This window comes from Micrasema longulum, unplaced genomic scaffold (assembly GCF_059751315.1).
Source record: "Micrasema longulum isolate JH-2025_06_02 unplaced genomic scaffold, ASM5975131v1 h1tg000461l, whole genome shotgun sequence".
In the NCBI taxonomy this organism is placed as follows: domain Eukaryota; kingdom Metazoa; phylum Arthropoda; class Insecta; order Trichoptera; family Brachycentridae; genus Micrasema; species Micrasema longulum.
The window spans coordinates 306,416-333,425 of NW_028277659.1; the positions used below are offsets into that span (position 1 = coordinate 306,416).

Consider the following 27,010-nt stretch of genomic DNA (forward strand, 5'->3'; position numbering starts at 1 on the left):
AGCCAACCATAAAATTTATAATGTTTCTTGACATTTTATAAGCTTGCTGTCTGTTCCCGTTTGCAATTAGATAATATATTAGTTTAATGTTCACGGTACATGCATCAGCTTAAAGCCTAATAATAATAATAATCTAGTCTGAAGATGCGTAATGCAATCTGAAGAATTTGTCAAATAAACTATTGAATGTGTACCAAGGATTTTTTAAATGAAAAGAACATGTATAACAAATTTTCTACTGTTGCCAGTGTCATGTTTATCTTAATTATTTATATAATAACAAAATGACAGATTTCGATTTTGTTTACAAATATTACTTAATTACATTTAAGGTGAAAGTAAATAAAGCTGAGGCTTTTTTCAGGCCCCTGAGGGGTAAAGAGTAAAAAACTGCTGGCCGAATAGAAATTATTAAATTTATTATGTACCTACATTTGAAAGTATGTATGCATCTTTTTTTTAAACTTATGACAGATAATTTTTGGATTTTTTTCTGAATCTAAAAAGTGTCAATATTATTTATTTGACCTCACTATTTCGCTGATGAAAGAAAAAGTGCAACATGATTTGGTTTGACCAAAACAAGGTATGTAATATTAATTGATTTTGCATTATCTAATACGGAGAGTGTATAATCAACCTACCATCTATATATTTTTTATTAAGTGGAACTGGCTGAGAATTGAGAATCAGCTTTCTGATACATCCTGTGAAGTACATTGGAGGTCCTGACATTACATCTGAAGGAAGGGTTGAGAGATCTCTTGCGCCACCTGAAATTAAACCAATTTATTACCAATATACCTGTAAAATAACATCTTGTAATTATAGAAATACATTTCACAAGTTTAGAATTAGAATTGCACAATGAGAAATACATTAATAACAAATCGTTTTATGTTTATAACTGAGGAATGACAAATGAAGAATATAGTTCTGTGTGTGAAATAAAACCAGAACCCTGGATGAGTGTTTTTGACTGTGTTTTGACTGAATATTGGGGGTTGACAAGTTCGTCTACCATTCTTAAGATCCTGGGTCCAATTCCTGGCAGGGTGGACATAAAATATTGATTTTAAAGGTTTAACTGTAATATTTCATTGTTCCTGGACTGGAACCCAAAGTGTAAGACTGATCACCTTACTTTTGTGTAAAAGATAATTGAAATTACAAATGCAGTGCCCTATGCACCACTTGGTGCATAAAGGGGAATGATGATGATGAACTGAGGAATACTGAATAAATTTTATTTTATGTAAAATCATCTGTTGCCTGGATGTGAAAAGACGTAATTCGGTTGTTAGCTTCGGTGAGATTTAAAATATTTGCTGCTAGTTTATTTTTACTAAGCTTTGAAAAAATAACCTTCATCTTCTGATATCGATCGGAATATTAAATGAAATTCCCTGAATTCACACAAAATAAATACGCAGTTAAATTATTAAAATAAATAAGAAATGATGTACCAATGTAAACAGACGTGTTGAAGGAGGTGAAGGAGTGATGCGTGGCAAGGCTGCCTGTGGTCATAGTACCATCCACCCAGAGAAAAAGGCGGCGGCCGTAGCGACCGGCGCGGACCGTGTGCCAGCCACCGAGTGAGAGGACCAGACCGCTGCGTACCACTACCAGCAGGCGGCCTGAGGGGCGCAACCCCCACTCCAGACCTGGGCGACACAGGTTAAGCATTGTATCTTCATATTTTATCGGAACAATGAAGTTCAGTTGTTTTTTTGGTTTGGCATGATCGGATTAGTTAGTAGGCAAACAGTTTGTTTTTGTTTCTGATATTTAAAAGTTGAACCTCGTACAATTATAATTTGTTCCCGCTAAACGACAAAACATGGTTACACTGGAAACTGGAAATCTGTTGCCGGTTGCCACAACGTTACAACGCTATAATTTATTGGCTATCGCAAACACGTGGTCACATAAACCTGTGACATTACGAAGCAGTTCATTTTTATACATTTTTTCATACATTTTTGACAAACTTCACTGTCCAATTAAAAGCTCTCAATTTTTAATATCTTACACAAAAAAGTTGAATAAAAAATTGAAAATACCCTCATAATGTGCAAAAGTTCATTCAAACATGAAAAATATAAAAAAAGTCGAACATTTTCAAATACTTGTACACTAATTTTATATTTGTATGAAAACTGATATTTATTCACACATGATGCGAAGGTTATTGAAGATTTGAATTGACTGTACGAAATATGATCACATACAGCGATCTGTATTTTAGTTCATTTTCTAAGACCCTGTAATTGAATCAAAGTGACAATGTAGATATTGTCAGCCCCGTGGTGTAATGGTAAGCGTGTTTGCCTACCATGCAAGAGGTCTTGGGTTCGATTCCCGGCATGGTTGATATGAAATATTTATTTTATTTATTATCATATTATATTACATACACAAAATTATCATGTATACAAGTTGCTTTGACTATCTAACTAGGGTTATTTACCCCGTTCTAAGACAGTCAAAAAAATATATAAAAACAGTAATCAATATATAGAACAGTTATAAAGATAGTGGACAGAGTGAAAAACAAAGTGAAAATAGATTAAAAACATGGTAAACATGTAGTTAAAAATGAAGCAAAAACAAAGTAATAAATGTAGTGTAAACATAGTAAAAAATGTTAAAAATATAAATATAAATATTTTAAAACTCAGTAAAATGCGAAGTAGAAACAAAATACATAGTAAGAAACATATTTAAAGTCATAGTAAAAAATAAATTTATGTGTATAGCAAAAAGCATATTTAAAAAAACACAGCAAAATACCGAGTAGAAAGAGAAAAATAAAACAGTAAAAAATAAAGTAAAAGATGTAATAAAAAAAAATGTTTAAGTATATGGTAAAAAAATATTTTTTTCTTTTAATAAAAAAAACATATTAAAACCATTTAAAAGGGTGTTTTCACACTAGAATATTTCATAGTTCCTGGACTGGTACCTGAAGCATAAGACTGAGCGAGATGCCTTCATTTAACAAAAATGATCAAGATACGCAGCGATTGGTGTACTAATACAGTGCCCTAAGCACCATTAGGTGTGGAAAGGGAATGATGGTGCCATCACATTACATACTTAAATAATTTTTAAATATGTTTTTATTAAAAAACTACAATACAACTCATTAATATTACCACCTTATCTTACACTACTTAAATATCATGGAGTTTAAATAAATATTATTTTAATAACATTATAAATTTAAAAATAATTATGTAATAGGTATAGGCAAAAACAGTAATAGTTAAAAATGTGCATGTTGAAATTTATATTTCAATACAAATCTGTTGCACGCTTAGGGTTATCAGTTCTAATGTTATGGTCTATACAGAATATGACCTACTCGTGGAAATAAGGCATGAGTAAGACAGACACTCATTACAAGATATTTGGCTAGACAATGCATTCAGTTGATTTTATTGATACACTCAATAATAATATTTTTATTAAAGCATACCTGCCCATCTGTATTCTAGTAAACCCCCCTGAAGTGATAGGGAAACAAAGCACCCATCATGCGTTTCTGTATAAAACAGTAAACCTTTCGGATGAGCTGGGCGCACTTCAAAATCCAAGCTAAAGTGAATGTCTCCCATTGGAACAGATGCTAGTTTTACATACGATCGAGTTCCAGAAAACGACACATCAGATAAATCAATACCTGCAAATCAAGACAACCTTAGAAAACTTGAGCATTATTTGTTTAAATAATATTATTATTTAAATAAAACACGAGTGATACTTTAATCCACAAATTTGGAATATCCAGTGACCGGTTTCATCGCTTTCGCGACATCTTCGAGACTGGTATCTTTATTAAAAAGTTAAAATAAAATACTTAAACTCATTAAAATAACATTATATCCATTCATTAGTTAACCCATAGAAAATTTGTCGATAATGATCCTTAAGATAAAAATAACTTTATTTAATTTACTTACATATAACTTTGAATTATGTATCCTTACCTCTGTTCTGTATAATTACAACTTATAACTTCTGTATAATAACATTTAACTTTTTAATAAAGATACCAGTCTCGAAGATGTCGCAAAAGCGATGAAACCGGTCACTGGATATTCCAAATTTGTGGATTAAAGTATCACTCGTGTTTTATTTAAATAATAAATTACAATGAACTTCCATCAAGAATTTTCACTTACAAACTTAAATGTTTTAAATAATATTATATTAGATTTAATGTTTCATAACAGTCTAATGTGGATTTTCCCCAATTCGTTCACTTTAACTGCATTATAATCATGACTTGAAACTTAGTTAAATTTAATGAAATATAAAAAGTATAATATTTAAGTAGATCTGCAAATATTCAAAATTAAATTTTAAAAATCAATTAATTAAGCGCTAAATTTTACTTACTTTTTTCACAGAACATTCCAGTTTTACCCAAAGGACAATCACACTGATATCCGGTGACTATAGGTACACAGGTGGCTCCGTTTGAACAATTATGAACACTGGTATCACACGGGTTGCGTTCATTACTGCATAGTGGTCCAAAGAACCCATCACTACATAAGCAGCTGTAAAAATACAAATATATATTTAAGGTAATAGATAATTTAATAGTAATACATTCAAGTTTCCTCTCAATCATAACCATAATACACGCTTCACGTCCAATGATGGCTTGGTAGTACCAAAAGTATGTAATAAGTATGGTAATAGAACTCTCAAATATTTAGTACCTAGCATTTTAAATTTATTGCTGAAAGAACTTAAATTTAACTCTCATTGTAACGAGAGCAAAATAAGAGAGTGGCTACTCAATCAAAAGTTTATATTTGAATAGTAGCTTATGTGTAAATATTTTAATTTTTCATATATTTTCTTGTATTTCAAAAATAAATTTATATATTATTACTTGTATATACATGTATATTCTGATCTTTCCGGCTGTTAATTTATATCTGTTATTCATTGTTTTTATAAATGTAAATAATATTAAAATAATCTCCACTAACAAGCTACAGAAAGTGGCTTGGTGAGATTTTAGTTTTAGTAAAAAATATAACATTTGAAATTTTTTTTAAATTGTAAAATTGTATACTTATATTATTTAAATAAAAAAAAATAAAAAAAGGGCTAATACTCTATTTGAAAGTTTCTATAAATACGGTTACTGTTGTTACTGTCAAGCATCATGGAGATATACTTTTATATTATCAATTTACCGATGGCAGTTTAAGAGACGTCTGCTACTTTATTTATGTATTATTTATTTATTTATTTATTTAACTTTTTGTACATAATGTTATTTGTACATTGGCGGGCTTATTGCCAAATGGCAATTTCTTCCAACCAACCAATAAAATAAAAGTTTTATTTTTATAATTCAAGTTACAGAACATATTCAATAGAAAAAAAAGATTAAAAATTTAAAGATATATAAAAATAGAAATAAACGTATTTGTTTATAAATTACCTTAAATCGAAACTATTACTCAATGGGAAAAAAGAGGAATGAGGAAAGAGGAAAAAGGAAAGGAGGAGAGATTAAGGAAGAGAAAGGAGATGTTTCTTCAGACGTGATTTAAACAGAGATAATGTAGTAACATCTTTGATGGTGGATGGGAGATGATTCCACAGTCGAGCCGCATGGACACTATATGAGTTAGAGAAGAAAGAGGAATTGTGTATGGGTATTAAGAGAGTGCCTTGAGAATGAGAACGAAGAGGTAAACCATGAACTGACAAGCGTTGAAATTTTTCACACAGGTATATAGGAGCGTTAGGACTATGAAGTACATTGAACAGAAGTGAGAGGGAGTGATAGTCTCTCCGCTGTCTAATTTTGAGCCATTTCAGTTGCCTACGATAATCATTATGTACCCATCAACAACATTTTACATGATATGGACTGGCTATCAAGTTTACATGGCATTTCTTTCATAGTATCTTTTTTTTTAAATGATAAAATATCAAAGTATGTAATCAAAATTTTACTGAAGATTCAGAAGGCCGAAGCAACATACATATTTTGTTTGCAAATGAAAATTATTGGATTAAATAAAAATATTATTGGATTCAATCACAACAAAAGTTTTGTGTCACAGTTTACTAACAAATACACAGCTTTTTAAACAAACCTGTAACTTGCAGAGTGGTGCAAACAAGCTCCTCCATTGTTGCAAAGCATTGGATGGCATTGTGTAACACTGCATTGGCCTACAGCTCGGCCCTTCACGGGGGCCCAGGGCACCCCTGCCCCTCCTCCCCCGCGAAGCCAGAGATCGAAGATACATCCGGAGAATCCCCCGTGCAAGGGCAGGTCATGAGGCAATAGGGAGAAATTAGCAGACTCGTGGCCTCCTGAAAACGCATTGGAGAAAAGTTCATATTTTATTTTTCTACTTATTATTATCTTTGCTTTTTATAGAAAAGTGATTCGTCTATTCTCTAATGATTTTATTAATAAAAAAACTTATCAATAAATATTATTAATGTCAACTACCTATCCTAGCAGTTTTTTTCAGTGAGTGTTTTTAACTATTTTTTATTAATATTCATAAACTCACCCAAGTAAAGTAATGGTATTACATTCAACTGGTGAAGATTTCCCGGAGCATTCCCAGTAATATTAGGCATGGTATCTACAGAAAGCCAAGCTGACCGCCCAAGTCTACCAATCCTTATGATATGCGGACGGTTTCCTCTAGCAAGCACAGGACGTGATGTAAATATTCTTCTTGGACCTGTGTTAAAATAGCATATTAATTGATTTCATCAATAACAATTTCGGTGTTATACTCGTAATTATGTAGTTGTATACCATTTCCTAAGTTCCAAGTCAGCATGATATATCCTTTGACAAATGTTACAGCCAAGTGATCACTTTTAGGGTCATGTAGACCTCCTTGGCCCAAAAAGGCCAGCAGAGCTATTTGATCCATATCATTAGGCTTGATTTTAAAATGCATTTCCATACCGTGAGAAATCAGCTGTAAAGGTAACGGGTAAGCAGCAAATGATGATAACCCCCCTACCATAGAAGAGAAAGAAGGCTGAGCGATGTCTAAATCTGTAATCATAATTACAAAAATAGTGTAATTAATTATATTATTAATGCGTAAACGGAGGTTTTATACCAAATTATAAAAATTCTCACTATGTTCACAGAAGAGACCGTGTTTCCCTAAAGGACATAAACATAAAAACCCACTTCCTGGATGTCGCACACACGACCCACCAAAGTGACAGGGGTTTGTACTACAAACCGATTCTGCACAATTATCACCCAGGTATCTGCAAAAAAAGCACAGATAATGTTATAAAATATAAATGATAGCAAATTACTTGTGGACTTCGAATGTAAAGAGTTTTTCTTACCCATTTGCACAACTACATCTCCAATTATCACCGACCTCATTACAACTTCCACCGTTGCCGCAAGGATTAGAGAGACAAGCCAAAGAAGAACATTCTTTTATTTCAAACCCATCTACTGCATCCTTAAAAATATGCCTCATTTTTCCATCTATCTACAAAAAATATAAAAAAAGAAGAGATAAATGCTTAAGATTAGTTTAACCGATTCATCAAATAATCTACGATACTTTTAAAAAAATATATTTTTTTTTACATTTATTTTATTTTATTTTTTGCAGAACAGGCCAGGAGGCCCAATTACAGTTGTGAATTACATCACAGAACACCCAGGCTTGAGAAAAATCACATTAAATTTTTTGTGTTCTCACCGGGAATCAAACCTGGAACCTTCCATGTGTGAGTCAAGCGTCTTGACCACTACACTACGGAGGCCGTAGTGTAATACTTACTTGTAGTCTCGTCATACAGCCGGTAAAGGAAGCTATATTAGCTGGGGAATGATCCACCACTCCGAATCCATCAGCTACTGCTCCAAGGTGGAGCCAAGAGTTCTTATCTGGAGGGTAAGATGATGGGGCTGCTATTTGACCTCCACTCATAGCGAGAGTATCGTTCATATGTAAAGAGGCATTGCAGTGTTTTCTGCCATCTGTTAGTTCTAATCTGAGAGATAAAAAATAATAATCTTATTTTACTGGTTGTAATATAAATCTAGAAAATGAAAAATAGTTTATGTACACAATCTTACATTGCTTTTATTCTTAATTCATGTCCATTATTTACTGGCACTTCCAACTCACTAAGAAGCATCGTTTGATATCCACAAGAAAATTTAAACTTTAAAAGTCCGTTCTGCATATACAAACAGATGTATGTGTCCTGTCCTATATTGGCGTATAAAATTAATCCTTCGGAGGAAAGAGTCCTTGCCCTTAGTTGAACTGTTATACCAGTGAGGTTGTATAGCTTATGTGTTAGATATGAATCACCGCTGAAAGCGGCCGATGCAATCCCTACAACATGTTCGCAGATTGGACCATCAAAGTCAAACTTGCAGACACACTGAAATAAAGTATTTTATTGTTAATTTACAGACACAAGTCATAATAATTTGAGGATTTTCAATGTTAATATTAACCTTTGGTCCTTCTGTTGAATGAATACAGGTGCCCCCATTTAGACATCCTAACTTCAAACAATCCGCATCTATAGTACTAACAGATGTGTACTCAATGTCTCCATTGGTGTATTCATCGGTTGTTAATGATGTTGGCGCTTCTGTAAATAGAGATGATATTCCTTGGGTAGTCTCAACAAATCTATCATCAGGTAACAGAGTATTATCATCCGTGGTTAAATTTGGAACTGTTGTGAAATCAAAAGGTTTCATACTACTAATTAAAGTTTTATCCGTTTTCATATCATCTGGTACAAATACTTTGGTATATTGTGTTTCACTGGCAATAATGGAATTAGAATCAGAAGAAGATTCTAATGTATTACTTGTTAATTCATATATTACAGATGATTCTTCACTTGAAGCTGATGTACTGACATCAGTAAATCCAGAATCAGTTATGAGATATTTTTCAAATTCAGTAGTGATATCTGATTCAGTAGCAGTTATTTCCTCAATCACAGTGGTATCTATTGCTATTGAATGTGTTATTTCTAGTATAGTTGAATCTGTAGTTGATCGGGTGCTGCTCTGGTCACCATAAGGTGGAGATACACTTGATAATTCTTCTGAGTTTGGCATGTCAGTGGAATGGGTTTCCAGTGTCTCAGATGACGATTTGAATATCTCTGTTGATACTGTTTCCGTGGTTGGTATATCCGTAGGGGAAACGGATGAAAAACTTATTGAATAATTATTATCTAAAGTTGATAAGGTACTTTGGTCCCATGTAAATATTGGCACACTTGATCCAGAACTATATTGACTCGTGTACAGCATTGTTGTTTGGTAAGAATAAGTCAAATCTTCGGCAACTGTTGTTCTTCCATCTAAAGTGGATACAGAAAATCCCTCAGTTGAAACTAGTTCTGTAGGAGTTACAGAGACAGAGGTGTACGCCTCGGTAGGTAGTGTAGGAGTTATGTATTCACAGTTTAATTGATTATCATCTAATATAAGACACTCGCAAAGTATTCCTGTTAACATTGGGGGACAGGAGCAAGTAAAGTTGTCGACTCCATCTATACAAGTACCACCATTCATGCATCTGAAATAAAGTACAATGTATTAAGTTTTGGTCATAGGGGAGCACGGGTTTCAGTAGATCACTTTTTTTTAAACCTCTGTAGTTCTGAAGTTTATTATTAAATTCTAGTCTCTCTGATAAAATCAAAAGAGGCATTCAAGAGGTTTTAAAGTAATGGTTTCGGTTTGCAATTTTACTGCTTATTTAAATAGATTTTTTCATATTTATTAGTTCAAGATAATCGATCTACTTCGACCCAGAAGTGAGCCACAGTGGATCAACCTTAAGGTTATAGTGGATCAGACTAGAATACACTGAATTATGATATTAAAATAAAGTAAAGAGTGCTCATTTAAATGATAAACTGTTCGTTATTTCCACTTTATGTAAATTCTCAATTCTGCAAGGCTTTGAAAAAGGTATCGGTTCCAATAATGAACTTCCCTTTACGTCTTGGTGCTCTTCCTTCTGACCTGCCTTCGGTAATCCTTTTGAAAAAAAAGTGTGGAAAAAACTGGTCCACTGTGACCCAAGATTTTTTAGAATTTTCGTAAATATTAAAATATAAAAAAAACAGTCACCAATGAAGGGAAAAATCGAATCGTTTAAATTTTCAACCCATATTAGAACAAAACATTTTTAAATACACATAAAAAACAGTTTTGTCTTAACATATTGATTAAAGCGGTGTGTCTCCTAGCTCTGATGTCTTAAAGGCAACTAGTGCCGCAGAAGGGTGTGTGAAATAGTGTAAACTGAACAAAAGTGCATGCGTGTGCGTGCAATACACATGAAGCTATTGCAAATGATTCACTGTAACCCGTAATCTCCCCTACAATTTAATTTCTTAAAATTCTTACCTTATTGAATCAAACGCAAATGATATATACAATTAATGTAACCGTATTTAGACATGAAACTAAATATTATATGTCAGTTTGATTAGAATTTATGCATTACCTAATTCCTTATTAATAATAATTGTAATTTTATATTATATCTACAGCAGCATTATAATTTACCTCGGACCCAGGAGACATTCGTCATATTGAAATTGGCATTTTTCTCCGTGGAAATCCGGAACACAGTAGCATACTTCGATAGTGTCTTCCATCATGCAGAGTGCTTTATTGGTGCAAGGATTGTTCGAACAAAGCTCTATTTGTGATTCACAGTTTTTCCCAGTGTACCCTAAAACAATATTATTTTTTTTACTTAATATTTTATTTATTACTTACTAAACATTCAATGATATTATGAATGAAATGTCACATTTATAATTACCAAAAGTACAGGCACATATAAAATCTGCATGCTGGTCTATACATAATCCTCCATTTTGGCAAGGTGATGAAGCACATTCATTCACTGGGAGGTTGCAAAGCTTTCCTTCCCACCCTTGAAAAAATGTTATTGTAAAAATATTATACCAACACTATATTACCGCCGATGATTTTCAAACTTATCTGAAGTTAGTGAATTAATTTTAAGGTACCTAATACCACGGTGGACAATTATATCAATTAAAAACTGTCATTTTAGTTCAACGATTTAAATTAAGAACAAAAAGTTTTTATGACTCAAAATTCAAGGCGCAAATTTATCAATTTAAAATAGTAATAAGTATTGTTTGTTTACCAGGAGTACAGCGACAAGAGAAGGACATTCCATTCCCTTCCACACATTGGCCTCCATTATCACATCTATCTTCATCCGTAGTGTTGCAGACGGCCATGTCCATCTCACAATGTTCTCCGGAATATCCGGGGAGACAAAAACATTTATATCCATTAGAGACATCCTGGCAGGTTCCGTTATTCTGACATGGATTTGAGTCACATTCATCAAAATCTTCTTCACAATTAAACCCTGTAACTCATCAAGGTAGCTACTATTATTTTCTAAAGAAACATTTCATATTATGTACTTATATCATTACAAATAAATAGCTGTCTGTTTTTTTTTCGTAATGGAAATAGAAAAACTGCTAAAATAAGCCTCAATTTGCTTTCTATTGTAGTGAAATAGTATTGTTAGGGCTTCAATAGTGTCAAGTCTATTAACAAGTATAAGGCCATAATAAAAAATGTGAGACTCTTAACTAAGCGTTTACGTTCAATCAATTTGCCTTATAAATAACACAGAATATGCCAAATCATCCTCAAACTATAACTCTTAACGGAGAGAGGTCTTTATTTTAAACCAAAATACAATTATTTGCTTACACATTAAACATGAAACAGATAAAATATATTTTTTAAACTTGTGACAAATAACTAAATTCCTGTTTAACTTATAAGAGTATGAAAATCCGACAACAAAAAGATAATAATATATTATTATCTTTTTGTTGTAGGATTTTTTAGGTTTTTATAAAAAAACAAAATAATTTACCAACAAAACCTTCCGGGCAGGTGCAATTGTATTCAGCTATTCCGTCAATACACGAGCCTCCATTCTGGCACGGACTAGACCAACATTCATCCCAGTTGGTCTGGCACTGTATTCCCGTATAACCATCGATGCAGTAGCAGGAGTAGGTACTAGAATAAACAATCACACAATCTTATTCAATTAATAAAGAATTCTAGATTCTAATTCTTTCTAGAGAATCCCTAGCCTAAATTCTACCCATTACCTTCTTTTTTATCATTGTTTTATTGTAATATTCTGTCAGATTGTTGAATAAAACAAAATGAACATTTTGTTAGTGCCGCCAGGGCAGTATTTTTTTTACCCTACTTTGCTCATCTGATGAGAGAACCAATGAAAATTGGACCTCGGATTAAACAACTCTGTGGTGGACACTTGACCGACATTATCTTTAAAACATCAAATATTATTGAACATGATATAAAAATATCAGTTTTATGTAAAATTAAATTTGTTTTATATTTTAAGTTCAAAGTTCACTAACTCAATTACTCTTATTAAATGACCCTTTACTTATCTACTCTGTTGTGTTAATCAATGTTTCCGCGTGCACAATAAAATTTTAGAGAAATCAACAGATTGCTTTTTTTTTACCTTACATTTGTGTTATGATTTTTTTCCCCGTCAAGCAACATTACGGTGGGACCTCACGAATGCGCGCGGCGAAAGTAGGGCATAGTGGGGAATTATTGGACACAGTCCGATGTATTCAAATATGATTCTACGCTCCTTCTGGACTATTCTTAATTCTATGGCCCACGGTCTACACGTAATAAGTTAGGCTGTATTAAATTTTGGGAGAGAAAATTACCTGTTGAGGTCGTCAATGCATACTCCGTGCAGGCAGGGGTTACTGAGGCAAGCGAGCCCCGCTAGAGCTCCGCCCCACAGGGCGCCCCCCGCCAGCAGGAGCAGCAGCGCCCCTGCCCCCCGCCACCACTCTACACCCCTCATATCACATGGTAACTAACGTGAACCTGAAACAAATCGAAGGAATGGAACATTAATTTACAATATAAAATATATTCTTATAAAAACATTATTTTTGTCAGTTAAACTTTCTTCCTGTAGGTATTTATTCACTTAGGTACCTAATTTGATTATATTTTTCAGTTGTCAACAGTCGAAATCATGTTGAAATCGTTTCCATAGATTAAATATATAAATATAATGTTTCGTGTCTATTTTTTTATAATTTTTGTCAACGTTCACCGTAGTGCAGATTGTGGCGTTAATTTTCTATTGAAGATAGAGCCACGGTTGGGCAGATAATAGAGCCATCTATGTACCTCAATCCAATACATTTAGTTTGTACCCCTAGACGTCTAAAAAAATTATTAAAATCCTAAGCGTAGACCTGGCGTAGACGTTAAAAAAACATTAAAGCGAATTTTCACAGGAGACCAAACATTACGATCATTTTATGATCAGGTAGGTACGCATTACCTTCAATTTATTGATTCTCCAACAATCAGGGTTTTTAAAATTATTTTACTTGTTAATATACTATCCAAACCAAGCGTATTTTTTTATTTATTATCGTATTATCATTGCTATGATTTTTTCAAACGTTTTTAAATTACTCCGCCTGTGGCGCCATGAGTCGAGTCGGTGAGTTTTCCTAACATTTTAAAGGAGAACCCCGTACCGTGTAAAAACATACTAAACGTTGGAAAACATGGCCACCCGGAAACCGGAAACATATCACAACGCGTAACAAAGCTATAATAATAATAATAATTGATTGGTTATTGTTCACTCGAACCTGTGACGTTTGAAAGTAGTTAATTTTTATTAAAACCATTTTTATTCATTTTTGAGAAACTTCGCACTACAGCTAAATGATCTAATTACCACGTGTAAGAAAAACATGTATACCTATCTAATTTACCGTGCATTGAAATTTATTTCCACCAATTGATGGAAACCATTAAGAAAGACTTCGATTAAAATAAACGTGAATGCGAACCACTGGATTAGATTATATCTAATATTATTTCAATTCGTCTTATTACACAATTTCATTCCTCCTTGTAGGTGCATAAAGGCTCTGTGCACACAGCAGCTTACGCAGAATCAAGAACAATAAAATGTAATATTATAATAATTTCGTAAATATTTATTTAGCTCGGGATAATACCCTAACCCTAAGGTAGGTACTGTAAATGTAGATTGTGTAGTAAAGGGTTTCTAAAATAGGACAGGTTTGGGAATGTTAAACCTTCCAGCGGTTCCAATATCAGTATTCCTGGGAGATTCGTAGATTATTGTTGTCACTAACTACAACTAATTAGGCATAATGTAGGTATACACGAGACGTGAAACACGACGAAACCATTAGTTATTCGATCCGTCCATGTTTAAGGGTACACTTTCGTGTGACCTATGAAAATGAAGTTTCATTATTTAATAGTAAGAAGGTATATTATGCGTGGGGTTTTGAAGACGACCAAAAAAATATTTCAAAAGTGATGGTGACGAAGAGGTGGTTTAGTTTTTCATACCACATCACGGTGTACCTAGATATAAAAAAACGGTGTTTATATATTTTTTTTATTTATTTATTATTGCAAAAAAAATAATATACAAACTTAATAACAGGGAATCTATATAAAACCAATTAATGTAAAATAAAAACGGGGTGTTCTCTGTTTATGATAGTCTCCATCTAACATGGCACAGCCTGTTCTAAGATGGAGATTCTCTATCTTTAGAGCGTAAGTAGTCCTATACTAATAAAACAATAACATAAAAAAGAAAAACTAAAACTACTTAATTATAAATGCCTGTAATAATAATAAATAATAATAAATTAATTATAAATACATGGATTTGTACTGTAGGCAGACATTGTCTTCATTTACATTATTTTATAATTAAGCTGATTTTACAGTGCACACAAATTATCCGGTTTTCTTTTCAAAAAGAATTTGGGTTTGTACGGTTTACCCCAAATTTGAATATTGGGGCCATTTTCTTTTACTCGTAAATAACATTGTTACAAAATGGGAAAGAGCGGGAAAATGCGATAGAGCGGGGTTTTAACCTCGGACCTCCTGTCACTACATGTGGATTTTTACAATTATAATAGAAAATAACAAATAATTAAAAACTTCACGCTAGTCATCGTACTTTACTACGCACCTACATTGCCTACTACTGGGTGTGGCGTGGGAAGCGGACATCTGTATTCGTCAATTTTAAATAAAAGCCTTAAAACTGGTCCCACGTAATTGGGAAAAATTACGTCATTCAAGTCATGCCTATTTTTGTTAATGTTGTAGCCGTTGACGATAATTTCACTTCACTTTCCTACCTATTTGTTGATTTCTGACTAATTTTAATCTTAAACGTACCCAATGTGCCGTTTTTATCTCCTCTGTATGTGCCTTTAAGTATTCCCATAAATACATCGCATGTGGACAAATCAGGTGACCTTAGGCCCATGGAATAAAAAGCTCTATTTTTATGCAAAATTGACATAGCTTTGATATTTTGAAAAATGACCGCTTCCCACGCCGCACTCACCGCACCGCTAACATTTCAATTAAATTAACATGTCGCACTTTTAAAGTTTAAAGCTCCTTCCAAATCAATAATTTAAAAAATACCACAGGCGGAATATTACAAAACATCCTCTTTGTATTTATAAAATACGACCTATTTTTATTTACTTTTTAAACAAAGTTTATTTGATGCCAGTTATGAATCAATCTCATTTTTTGAGAATTTGTAGTTGCCAACTTGTGCCAGAAACCCGACGGTATTATGGATATAATAGAAATCTAAAAATATAATTTACCAATATAACTTACACCACAAACGTAATATACGAAATAAATATAATATAATATTATTATGTTATATTTACAATTTACCTACATTTAAAGATCGACAGTGACAAGTGAATAATGATGAATATATTGATCGATTTGGTGTTTATTTTGTAGAACTCCATATTTAAACTTATAATATTAATAGACTCGAACAATTGGAAATTAATAAATATCTAAATAACCCTAATTTTAAAATTATAAATGAACAAACCAACCTAATATCTTCACTACTATTAAACATGTTTAAATATACTGTTATTCTTCACTTTGTCTCTTTATGTACACGCTTATATGACGCGTAATTAACAGATGAATCATGTTACAATTGTATTTATATATTTTGATAAGAAATTCTTAAAAATAGAAATATTGTGTAATAAAACATTAATGTTTCTATAAATTTCCTCAAGTTTCCTCATAATATTTCAATCATGTTTTAAAATTAAAATGAACAGCAACCTATTATAATATTATTGTTATATTTTCGACAGCAATTATCTAAAGTTATAAAACCATAAAACTATAAACATACATGTATGTCAATAAATACTTACTTTGTTATATTTTTTCCGAAATTCAAATATAAATACCTAAATTCCCCATTACCTACTAAAGCTAGCCTTGCCCTTAACTATTGGTTTTCCCCTCAATTATGGTTAATGTACATGTTATAGTTCATAAGATTATGTTTAGTTTCTACTTAAGTACCTTGAATTATATAACTATATAAGGACATTCAATCCATATAAATTTCACATTCGTTTGAAAATGCCCTAATAAGGCGAAACAATTATCACGAAATTTTTATTTTTATATTTGTAAAAATAAAATAAAGTGTTCAGTAGACTCAAATCAGTGTTTGATTTATAATATTATATGTTTATTGCAAATATTTATAAATTTGAAATGCTAATACTGTACCAAATCTAAAAGAAAAAAGCCTAAAATAAAAATCGTTCAAGTTATTTTCGTATTATTTTGCTAAATAATACAATATCATTACTGTTTTTTTTTTACGCATAATGTATGAGTTTATTGTAATAATAGCATCATATTCATTACAAATTTCTGCTTTATTTCGTATATTATAACCATTTTTTGTTGGAATCAGAACAAAGTGTTCAGTAGACTCAAATCAGTGTTTGATTTCTAATATTATAAGTATGAATAAATATTTTTAATTGTATATCTTTTTCTCTCTTTTTTGCATCGTTAACCTCCATTAAAACACATGGTCTTTTCAAATCTCCATGAAAAGAAAAGAACACGTATATTTTTGAATCCACTTAATTATTTGTTACATTCGTGCCGTACCGTACCGGAGTCGTAATGCCGTACGCTAGTGAAGAATGGAGAAGTGGTAAGTCGAGTACAAAATTGTTCAACCCTTATGTAGATTCAATGCGAAATGATTTCTTTCCTTTTTATGCGGCCATAAATCATCATAAAATATTCACCATAGTGCCATGTATCCAAGAATATATTGCACTTAGAAAAAAATAAAAAACGACAAAACGTATAAAATGTAAGCTGTAAGTTACACGCTATACGAAAATTCCCGACTAGCCTTAACGTATTTCGTCCTCGGATACATGTATTTAAAAACATATTGTTATTTTAATATGTTATTCATTTACTTAACACATTAAAACTAATAGTTACTAATATCTTATTAAATACTAGCGGGCCCGACAGACGTTGTCCTGCCCGAACGCTGGCAAAAGACTTTTTATTGATAAGTAGGTACCTAGGAACTCGTTTGTGATTAAATTCCAAAACTAAAAATGGTTTATACTCAAATATTGAATTCAAGTAGGTACCTAGGTACTTGTTTATTGTTGAATTGCAAAACATAAAATATTTTTTTTCAAATATGGCATTCTTTTTGCAAACGTCAAACTCCGGTCTTCTCAACTACGAAGGGGTGTACTTATGTAGGAATACGATTTTTAAAAATGTATTGAATATGATATTATTTAAGTATTATCAAAAATCCAGTAAAAAGAAATAAATAGGTAGAAATTATAAGGAGCTAAAGGAAAGAATCTGATTGAGATCCACAAAAAACAAATGCTGTTTGTAAACATTCAAAAACAAACTTTTTTTATACACAAAAAACTAGCATCTTTCCATTTTTTTGTAAATGCGTTCTTCTCGAATGCAACCCTGGTAGATCAATCAATAAAACATTTATGCTCCTTACTTCTTTTTCACATATGAGATTGAAGATTTTTATATCTACGAACACGCACAGTGCAAAGATCTATATTTCTCTGAAAACCGCACGTAAATCAATAAGCCGTTTAGAAGAAGTTCAGTGACATCACACGTACAGAGGAACTATATATATAAAGATGTAAATTATTACAGTGGACAGGCCACTTAAATTCATAATTATTATTTTTAGGCATCTCATCATTATATGGTTAATTCCTTTATACATGAACAATTTTAGAATTCTGTATTCTTTGGATACGGGAGTTTTGTTCTATTCTTATTTCTAGTAATATAATTATACACGTTTTCATTTCTTATTTATTTATTTATTCATACAAATATACAAACTAAAAAAAATAATAACGTATCCCTAACTCCATGAGGCCAAGAGCCCTGTTTTGAGTTGGGATACAACATAATTTATTTATTTATACTTATACTTTTACAATGTTTGTATTCTTTTTTGGATTGAATGGGGTGTAACATTCAAACTGTTTTATCGATAAGATACACTCAATTATAATATACTGAAAAAAAACTCATTAAGGGACAGTCACCTTTAATATTTTTAAGGACTCATTGATATTTTTATTTATAACATTAAAAATAAAACAGCATAATTATATATTTACACAATTTACGTTTCAAGATATTTACGTAAACCAATCCGATTATTCTTCTACTTTAAACATTAATTTGATATATTTTATTAAGAGCATTAGTTTTTCCTCTGATGAAAAGGTTGAATAAGTGGAGTTTTCGGTTTTAGTCGGTTACTAAAGAGGTTATAGGTACCATCTACTTTTCGCGAAGCAAAAATGGGATTAAACATAAGGGAAGGAAAATGATAGTTTCAAAGTATTTTATTTATGTCATCCTTATTTTGGAAGAAGTGTTATGTCGGGTATTTTGTAAACGCGTCTTGACTTTATATCACATAATAAAATACGAAATCTTCACGAAAAGATGTTTAGAGGAGGTGGAAAATAGATATATCAATTGCAACTTTGAATGACTTATTATCTATCTATCTTCTATCTTCTATATACATATATAAAAATGAATCGCCGTGTTGTGTCTCGCAAAAACTCGAAAATGGCTGGACAGATTTACGTGCGGTTTTTTGAAAATTTTTCTAATTTACGTCCTCGAGGTTTACAAATAATAACATCTTCAATATATTGAGTAGAAAAAAGTTAGAAGCATATATGTGTTTTCATCGATTTTCCAGGGTTGCATTCGTCTAAAATGCATGTATTGAAAAATTCGGAGGATGTTTTTTTTTTGTATATTAAAAAAGTTTGTATTTTTACGTTTACAATCAACGATTATTTTTAATGGATAGTAAATTGAATAATTTCTATACGATTTCCTCATTTCTACATATAAACTGATTTTTAATGGATTTCGAGTAATGCTTAAATAATTTTAACCGATATTTGATACATTTTTGAAAAATACTGTTGGAAAGTAGCCCAGAGTTTGACATTTGCAAAAATAATTCTTTTTTGAAAATGAATTATTTTTAGTTTTGGAATTCAATCATAAAAAAGTACCTAGGTACCTACTTATCAATGAAAAGTCTTTTTCCTTTTATTCGAACAGTTTTTGCACACTATCACAACAGAATCAGGCATTTTACTTTTAATTTATTTTGGTTTCGAATTAAATGTCAAGGTAACGTCAAAACACGGCTGGTAAAAACTAAATAGAATGACTAAATTCGCGTTGGCCAAGAGTTGAGTGTCGTAATTTTAGAGGACTCGCTTTAGATTAACACGTATTCCCACATTTTCTCTTTGGATTATGGCACTAGAGTAGTGATTTTTTTACACACTATAGATATTTACCATTGGCGTGTCGTTTTTGTTACATTTTTATAAAAAAATAGTTTATTATGGGAACTAGAACCATTCAAATCCTTAAAAAAGCACGGTTTTATCTGCTGTCTTCGGGCGCACGGTATACAAATATAATTATTTTTTAAAAACGCAAAACGTACCGATAAAGAAAATTTTATTCTAACACTTTATTTTATGTAATCCGAAAAACAAAAATAATCTTGTTTATATTATCTTATTTGGACTAAATACAATAATTGATCTAAACCTTTCGATTGCGTTCATTTAATCTATTTAAGAGTATGAACTAAAATCTGGCAATAGCAAAGTATTGCTGGGTTCAGCTCGTGTTTAGATCAAATCATAAACAATAGTAAATATGGAGTTAAATTTCGATTTTACTTTACAGACATTCGAAGCTAACTCCGTTAACTTTCAATAGGAATTTACTAGCGTAGTCTTCAATAATGAGGAACTTCAGCCCTACGGGAAATTGGATACAAAAATATTTTTTTCGCGGGGTAAAAATTAGGGCATTAAATTTCACTGAAAAATTTCTTGAAAATGTACGAAAAAAATTATAAAAATATTTTAATAAAAACGCACTACTTTCATTAACGTCACTGGTTCATATGAACTAACCGCTGATATGAAAGCTGTGAAGGATATCCGGTCGGCTTACCGTAAATGAACCAATCGTAAGAACTAATAGAGAACATCCTCTGACGTCACACGTGGAGTTATTTTAGAAATACGAAACTTTAAAAAATCATTAACCAATGAAAAAGTAAACAAAAGGCACTGAGCTTCCTCATTATTATACTCGTATATACATGTATATGTATATCTTGTCAACAGCCCAGCGTTGATTAGGTAACATATCAAAACATATATTTCTAAAGGAAGTTTTCCCCCGGAGGAAGTTAACACGGGGTTTATACTTATTGGGTGTGTAATTTAAATTTATTCGCCGAGAGCCTCGGGCGGAATACGTCTCACTCGAGCTGTTGCGATTATACCGAGCCCTGCCACTTTACGGGAGCTTATTCTGAGCACCATTATGTCGAAATACTCTACCTATCTAGGTATATATATCTAGTATCTACTATCCTCCAAAACGAAAATGTAAAACATGATGAACGAGGGCCAGTTACAAAACGGCTAATTTATTTAACTTTAACATAAGATACCGGAGTCCTTATTAAAAAACTAATAAAGATAATATGCCACGTTTTTCCATTCACATTTTTGCACTATCACTCGTATACAATCATAAAACAACATTAGAATAATCAACTTATTTCACACATGTACAAATCCATTCAGCTCGGAAAAATGGTGTATAGACTTTTACTGTATTATTTTTTATTTAATTAGTGGATTTGATGACTTGACTTATGTGCCGAAAAGATTTCCGTGTCCGAACTGAATAAATAATACAGTTATGTTTGTGAAATATAACCCTGGACGAATGTTATTGACACAAAACGAAACATTATGGTTTTTTTTATTAATTAATTTATTTATCTACACATCTTAGCACGAGGGACATTTACAAAAAAAAACAAACGTATCAATAATTAAACACCTACATAAATATAACAAAAATACACCTATGAATTTATTCGGGAGCCATTTTAAAAACATCGAAAATAGCTGTGCGCGAAACTACTACGGGACCCGGTTGCATTTTAAATACTTTTGAAACTTTTAAAAAGTATCAAACGACAAATAATTTGTATTGTAGGTATTTGTGTACTAAAACAGGCTAAAAGCTAGTGGTTAATTACAATACGAAATACCTGTGCTTGAGAAAAATCACATTTAATTATTGTGATCTCACAGGAAATTGAACCCGGAATCCTACGTATGTGAGACAAGCATCTTAGACATTATACTTATAGAAAATATTTTTTGTACCTACACGTAGGCGTTTATTTTATGTCATGTATGAATTGTAGGTTAAAATTAGGATTAATAATATGCATATTTAGTAGACCAAATAAAAAAATATATCTGAAATGTAATTTATTGTTTACATAATATGTGGAAAACAATAAAATAAACATGACTAAGTATTACTTTTGATTATAGACCATAATATTATTACACGCGTAGGATTAAAGTTTGATTAAATTTTTATTAGAAGGTTGAATCCCATTTAAATTCTGATATAATTTCACTGACAGCGTTTATTTGTTGATTTACGTAGTAACTAGGGATTTATATGATTTTCTATTATTTTATTCAAAAAAAATATATATTTAACCTTTTGTACAAATACTAATTGTACATTGGCGGGCTTATTGCCAAATGGCGATTTCCCTTAACCAACCAACCAACCAATAAAATTAAAGTTTTGTTTTTATAATTCAAGTTACAAAACATATTCAATAGAAAAAGAAATATGCTAATAATAATAATATAAATAAATGTCTTTGTGGATAAATTATCTTAAATCAATACCGTTACTCAATGGGAAAAATAAATAAAGAGAAAACAGGAAAGGAGGAGAGATTAAGAAAGAAAAATATGTTTCTTCAGACGTGATTAAAACAGAGATACTGTAGTAACATCTTGGTGGATGGGAGATGATTCCACAGACGTGCCGCATGGACACTATATGAGTTAGAGAAGAAAGAGGAATTGTGGATAAGTATTAAGAGGGTGCTTCTAGAATTAGAACGAAGAGGTAAACCATGAACTGATGAGCGTTGCAAATTTTCACTGAGGTATATAGGAGCGTTAGGACTATGAAGTACATTGAACAGAAGTGAGAAGGAGGGATAGTCTCTCCGCTGTCTAATTTTGAGCAATGTAAGTTGCCTACGATAATCAGAAATGTGGCCATATTTCCTAAGACCAAAAATAAACGTTATTACAAATTGTTCAAATTATAATCCCACGAAGTCGCCATCGCCAGAATAAATGTATTAATATGATAATTCTAATAAAGCCCTGAACGTAAGGAATTATTTGAGTATTCGGGATTCTTGATATAAGGCAAGTTTAGATTAATTCAATTATTATGCATATCAATGATACCATTCATGCACAAATACAGAATTTACATTTCTCCGCGGAATCAAACAAAGGTTGGGTCATATAGGTCACAGAGTAAACCGTTAACATATTGAATAAGTTTTGGAGCCAATATTCAAAAGACGCATTCTTTAATAATTCATTTTCTATGATGCCAAACTCAGGAACAAGGAACAAGCTAACTTATCGTGTGAAAAATGCACTTTCTCTGATTATAAAAAAAATGAAACGCCTTAAACATCCTTAGAAGCTATCCTCAGAACCCTTTTTTAAAAAATAATCCTCTCCCTGTTCTCTTTCAAACTTCTTAACCTGTGCCTCGATTATGAACACTATCTTCATCTGTACATATCGAGACGGTATACTTAACTTCTGTGCTGTCTGTATCTACCTCGGTATGTTCTATCTACTTGTCATCTCGACATCATATGATCGAAACCAACAAATGAATGACCTTAATGATTTAGTCCGCGTTCTTTACTTCATTAACATTTAAAATAGTTCTCATTTTTATTTTATACAGGCTTCTGTGATAAAAAGTGCCTACTTCAAAGCGATTATAAATCCCAATTCAAGCAAAAAATGCTAGCTTGAACATGATTTTTATATAACTTTTGGCAATTACCTAGACGGTACGCTAAACGATCGTTTGTATTTATCTACCGATTGATTACAAAGCCGGCTCCTTTAACGTATATACTGATAAAAATAGTAAAACAGTTGTAAAAAATATAATAAGTAATTATTTTTTTAAAGTGGCAACATTCCTACACCTAGATACTCTAATGTGTCAATAGGGCAGAATCTAGCGAAATTATTTTTTTGCATCTAGCCGCTCATTTTCACAAGTGATAGTTATGTCTTACGTCAGAATTTAATTCGACTTCAAAATTCTCTCATTTCTCTCTCATATTTTCAATAAGCTTTTAAGAAAAAAAGTGTCAACCTCATAACGATGAACAATTAAAAAAAAACGTAATTAAAGGAAAAATTGTTCAGTGAAGCAAAAATTTTGCCACTTTTAATGCGTAGGTAAACGTATCGAGGGGTTCTAGACCCGTCGGTACAAACCGATGTACTTACAGCAAAACTTGATAGTGGGGGGGATCGGTAGTGTATCTTCGTAATCGGTTGGGAGAATTTCATCTTCAACTTTGACGTCATACTGAAGCTATGTCATTTAAGTAAGTAGATATGTGTACCGTGACGTACGTTTCCCCTTGTTTTATATCGATTTACCTACCCAAAACTTGAAGGTGGGGGGTTGGTAGTGTATCTTTGTAATCGCTAGAGAGAATTAATCTTCAACTATACCGCTAAGGTAAGGGTATGACGTCTGTATCTTCCCATTGTAATCGGGGCTCTGATCTCACATACTACTAAGGCGGTTTGATAAGTCAGTGACTTTTTGAATTTCCCGCGCAGTTACTTCAAATGCAACAGTGCTGCCGTCAACTGTAATCTATCAGTGGGCAACGTTCTAATTTTGATCAAGGTACGTCGTTCAGGTGGTGTTTGACAGCCGTTCAAAGCAGACAACCTTGTGATTTTCTACGAAAATGGAAAAAAGTGAATTTCGTGTGTTGATTAAACATTATTTTTTACGTAAAAAAACCATCACTGAAACTAAGGAAAGACTTGATAAATACTACGGGGACTCGGCACCATCAATTTCAATGGTGAAGAAGTGGTTTACGGAGTTCCGTTGTGGTCGTACCAGTACTAGTGACGCCGAACGTTCAGGTCGTCCAAAAGAAGTGATCACGCCGGAAATCATCGATAAAATCCACGAAATGATATTGGACGATCGGAGAATGAAAGTGCGTGAGTTGGCTAATGCTGTAAGTATCTCAACTGAACGTGTACATCATATTTTACACGAATATTTGGATATGAAAAAACTCTCCGCGAGATGGGTGCCGCGATTGCTCACACTCGACCATAAGCGCAATCGTGTGACCACTTCAAAAGAGTGTTTAGCGATGTTTAGCCGTGATCAGAACGACTTTTTGCGCCGTTTTGTCACTGTGGACGAAACATGGATCCATCACAACACGCCAGAGACCAAGGAACAATCAAAGCAGTGGATTGCTCGGGGTGAACGTGGACCAAAGAAGGCCAAACTGTGTCTGTCAGCCAACAAGGTCATGGCCACAGTTTTTTGGGATGCACGCGGTGTCATTCGCATCGATTACCTCGAGAAAGGTAAAACGATCACCGGCGAATATTATTCAAACCTTTTGAACAGATTCGACGTTGATTTGAAGGAAAAACGGCCGCATTTGGCGAAGAGGAAAGTACTGTTCCATCAAGACAATGCACGTGTGCACACATGTCTAGTCACGATGGTCAAAATTCACGAATTGGGCTACGAACTTCTATCCCATCCAGCATATTCTCCTGATCTAGCCCCCTGCGACTATTTTCTTTTTCCAAACCTAAAGAAATGGCTGGGCGGTAAAAGATTTGAGTCGAATGAAGAAGTCATTACCGAAACAAACGCCTATTTTGAGAGCCTTGAGCAAACCTATTATTTGGAGGGAATAAAAAAATTTGAAAAACGCTGGACTAAATGTATCGAGCTAAAAGGTGATTATGTAGAAAAATAAAATGTTTATTTGCCGAAAAAAAATTGTTTTATTCAAAAAGTCACTGACTTATCAAACCGCCCTCGTATATACTATGCATTCCTTATATTATCATTTTGAATGTTAAGGTATTATTGAAATAAAATCGTTTTATTTGGGACAAAAAAATAACAAGATACGCTGCGATTGGTGTACCAATGCAGTGCCTTATGCACCATTTGTTGCAGAAAGGAATGATGGTGATGATGATGAAAACATGTTAAGATTATATCAAAATAGAAAAAAAAGTTAATGTTGACATTTATTACGATAGAACAATAGATAAAAAAAAGATTGCTCTGTTTCTGAAATCAAATGTTTAATATTTAATTTTGTGTATGTAAATTAATTTTAGTTGCTTTTATTACGTCTTATATTCTCTTTTCTTCTCTTTTTAGTCTTATTAACAATGATTTGAGTATGTCTAAATGTTTGTAGACAGGCTGGATTTCCTCCCTCGGCAGTTATTTAGATCCAAATTTGCTGCAACAAAAGTCAACAGATGAAAGAGTTGAGAAAATGTGGATGTTTAAACATGGGCAGAATGGCAAATGTTACACAGTGTGTAAGTCAGCTAATGGCAGGTCATAAGCCCTGTTGATGTCTAGACTTCTATATTCCCTTCTCAAAAATGTTTTGCCTCTCTGTTGTAACAAAATTAGAATTAGTTATATCTTTAACTTCATATTTTTTATTACTTAAATTAATTTAATTAAGCTACACACTTATTTGATATAATTTATGATTAATGGTAAAGTTCTATAATAGAGAAATATTGCATACTACGAATACCGATAAAAATAAATTAGATGGATTTAGAAAACTTCAGAGTATTTTCAAAATCAATATGGATATTATCGAATAATGTTTTGGTACATAACTTCAAAAAGAAATGATTGAAATACATGTCCCTGCAAAAACGTGACATGTTTGGCCTTGATAATTCTGGCCTCAAGATTCGTGACGACGTTCTATTTAAATTTCAACAGTCACAAACAAAGTTCAAAATTTACACGAATCGTGACGTATTAGGGGCGTGGCCAATGCAATGAACCGTTTTAATTAAAAATATTTCAAAAACCCTAATATTTCACTATTAAGGATATACACGAAGAATGATATCTATGCACTGTGGTCCCGCGTCCATAGAGGGGCGGTCATAGCCTTTTGCTGTTGTAATAAACATTCAAAGCATAGTTTAAAAAAAATGCTTTTTCATAAGAATGACTAATTTTTATTAATATCTATATAGTTTATTAGTTTAATAAAATAGGAAAAAATAAATAAAACAATGATGCTCAGTACAAACACGTCAAAACCTTATAATTTCTTACTATCGGTTTATTATTTTATTTATTTATTATTTAACACTTTATATACATATACAATATATATATACATATAAGGGCTGGCATATTGCCTTAAGGCAATTT

General features: G+C 32.2%; 1 protein-coding gene and 1 long non-coding RNA gene across 2 annotated transcripts in view; one reads left to right on the top strand and one right to left on the bottom strand.

Moving 5' to 3' along the window:
- The window catches only part of eys (eyes shut), a 111,848-nt gene that overhangs the window by 2,580 nt on the left and 82,258 nt on the right, over positions 1-27,010 (bottom strand). Inside the window, exons 2-18 of the mRNA XM_088226688.1 lie at positions 12,826-12,991; positions 11,976-12,124; positions 11,220-11,450; positions 10,866-10,979; positions 10,604-10,772; positions 8,516-9,602; positions 8,126-8,439; positions 7,827-8,040; positions 7,378-7,529; positions 7,157-7,293; positions 6,821-7,069; positions 6,567-6,743; positions 6,138-6,360; positions 4,408-4,571; positions 3,485-3,688; positions 1,467-1,667; positions 645-773 (exon numbers count right to left, since the gene is read on the bottom strand). Coding sequence (XP_088082814.1) covers positions 645-773; positions 1,467-1,667; positions 3,485-3,688; positions 4,408-4,571; positions 6,138-6,360; positions 6,567-6,743; positions 6,821-7,069; positions 7,157-7,293; positions 7,378-7,529; positions 7,827-8,040; positions 8,126-8,439; positions 8,516-9,602; positions 10,604-10,772; positions 10,866-10,979; positions 11,220-11,450; positions 11,976-12,124; positions 12,826-12,968 — 4,057 coding nt within the window. The 5' untranslated portion in view covers positions 12,969-12,991. The remainder of the gene's footprint in view (positions 1-644; positions 774-1,466; positions 1,668-3,484; positions 3,689-4,407; positions 4,572-6,137; positions 6,361-6,566; positions 6,744-6,820; positions 7,070-7,156; positions 7,294-7,377; positions 7,530-7,826; positions 8,041-8,125; positions 8,440-8,515; positions 9,603-10,603; positions 10,773-10,865; positions 10,980-11,219; positions 11,451-11,975; positions 12,125-12,825; positions 12,992-27,010) is intronic.
- On the top strand, positions 224-12,589 carry LOC148281451 (uncharacterized). Its single transcript, XR_015822358.1, has 8 exons — positions 224-332; positions 374-586; positions 1,479-1,680; positions 4,419-4,598; positions 6,151-6,381; positions 7,168-7,289; positions 11,223-11,465; positions 11,948-12,589. It is a non-coding gene; the product is annotated as an uncharacterized LOC148281451 (long non-coding RNA).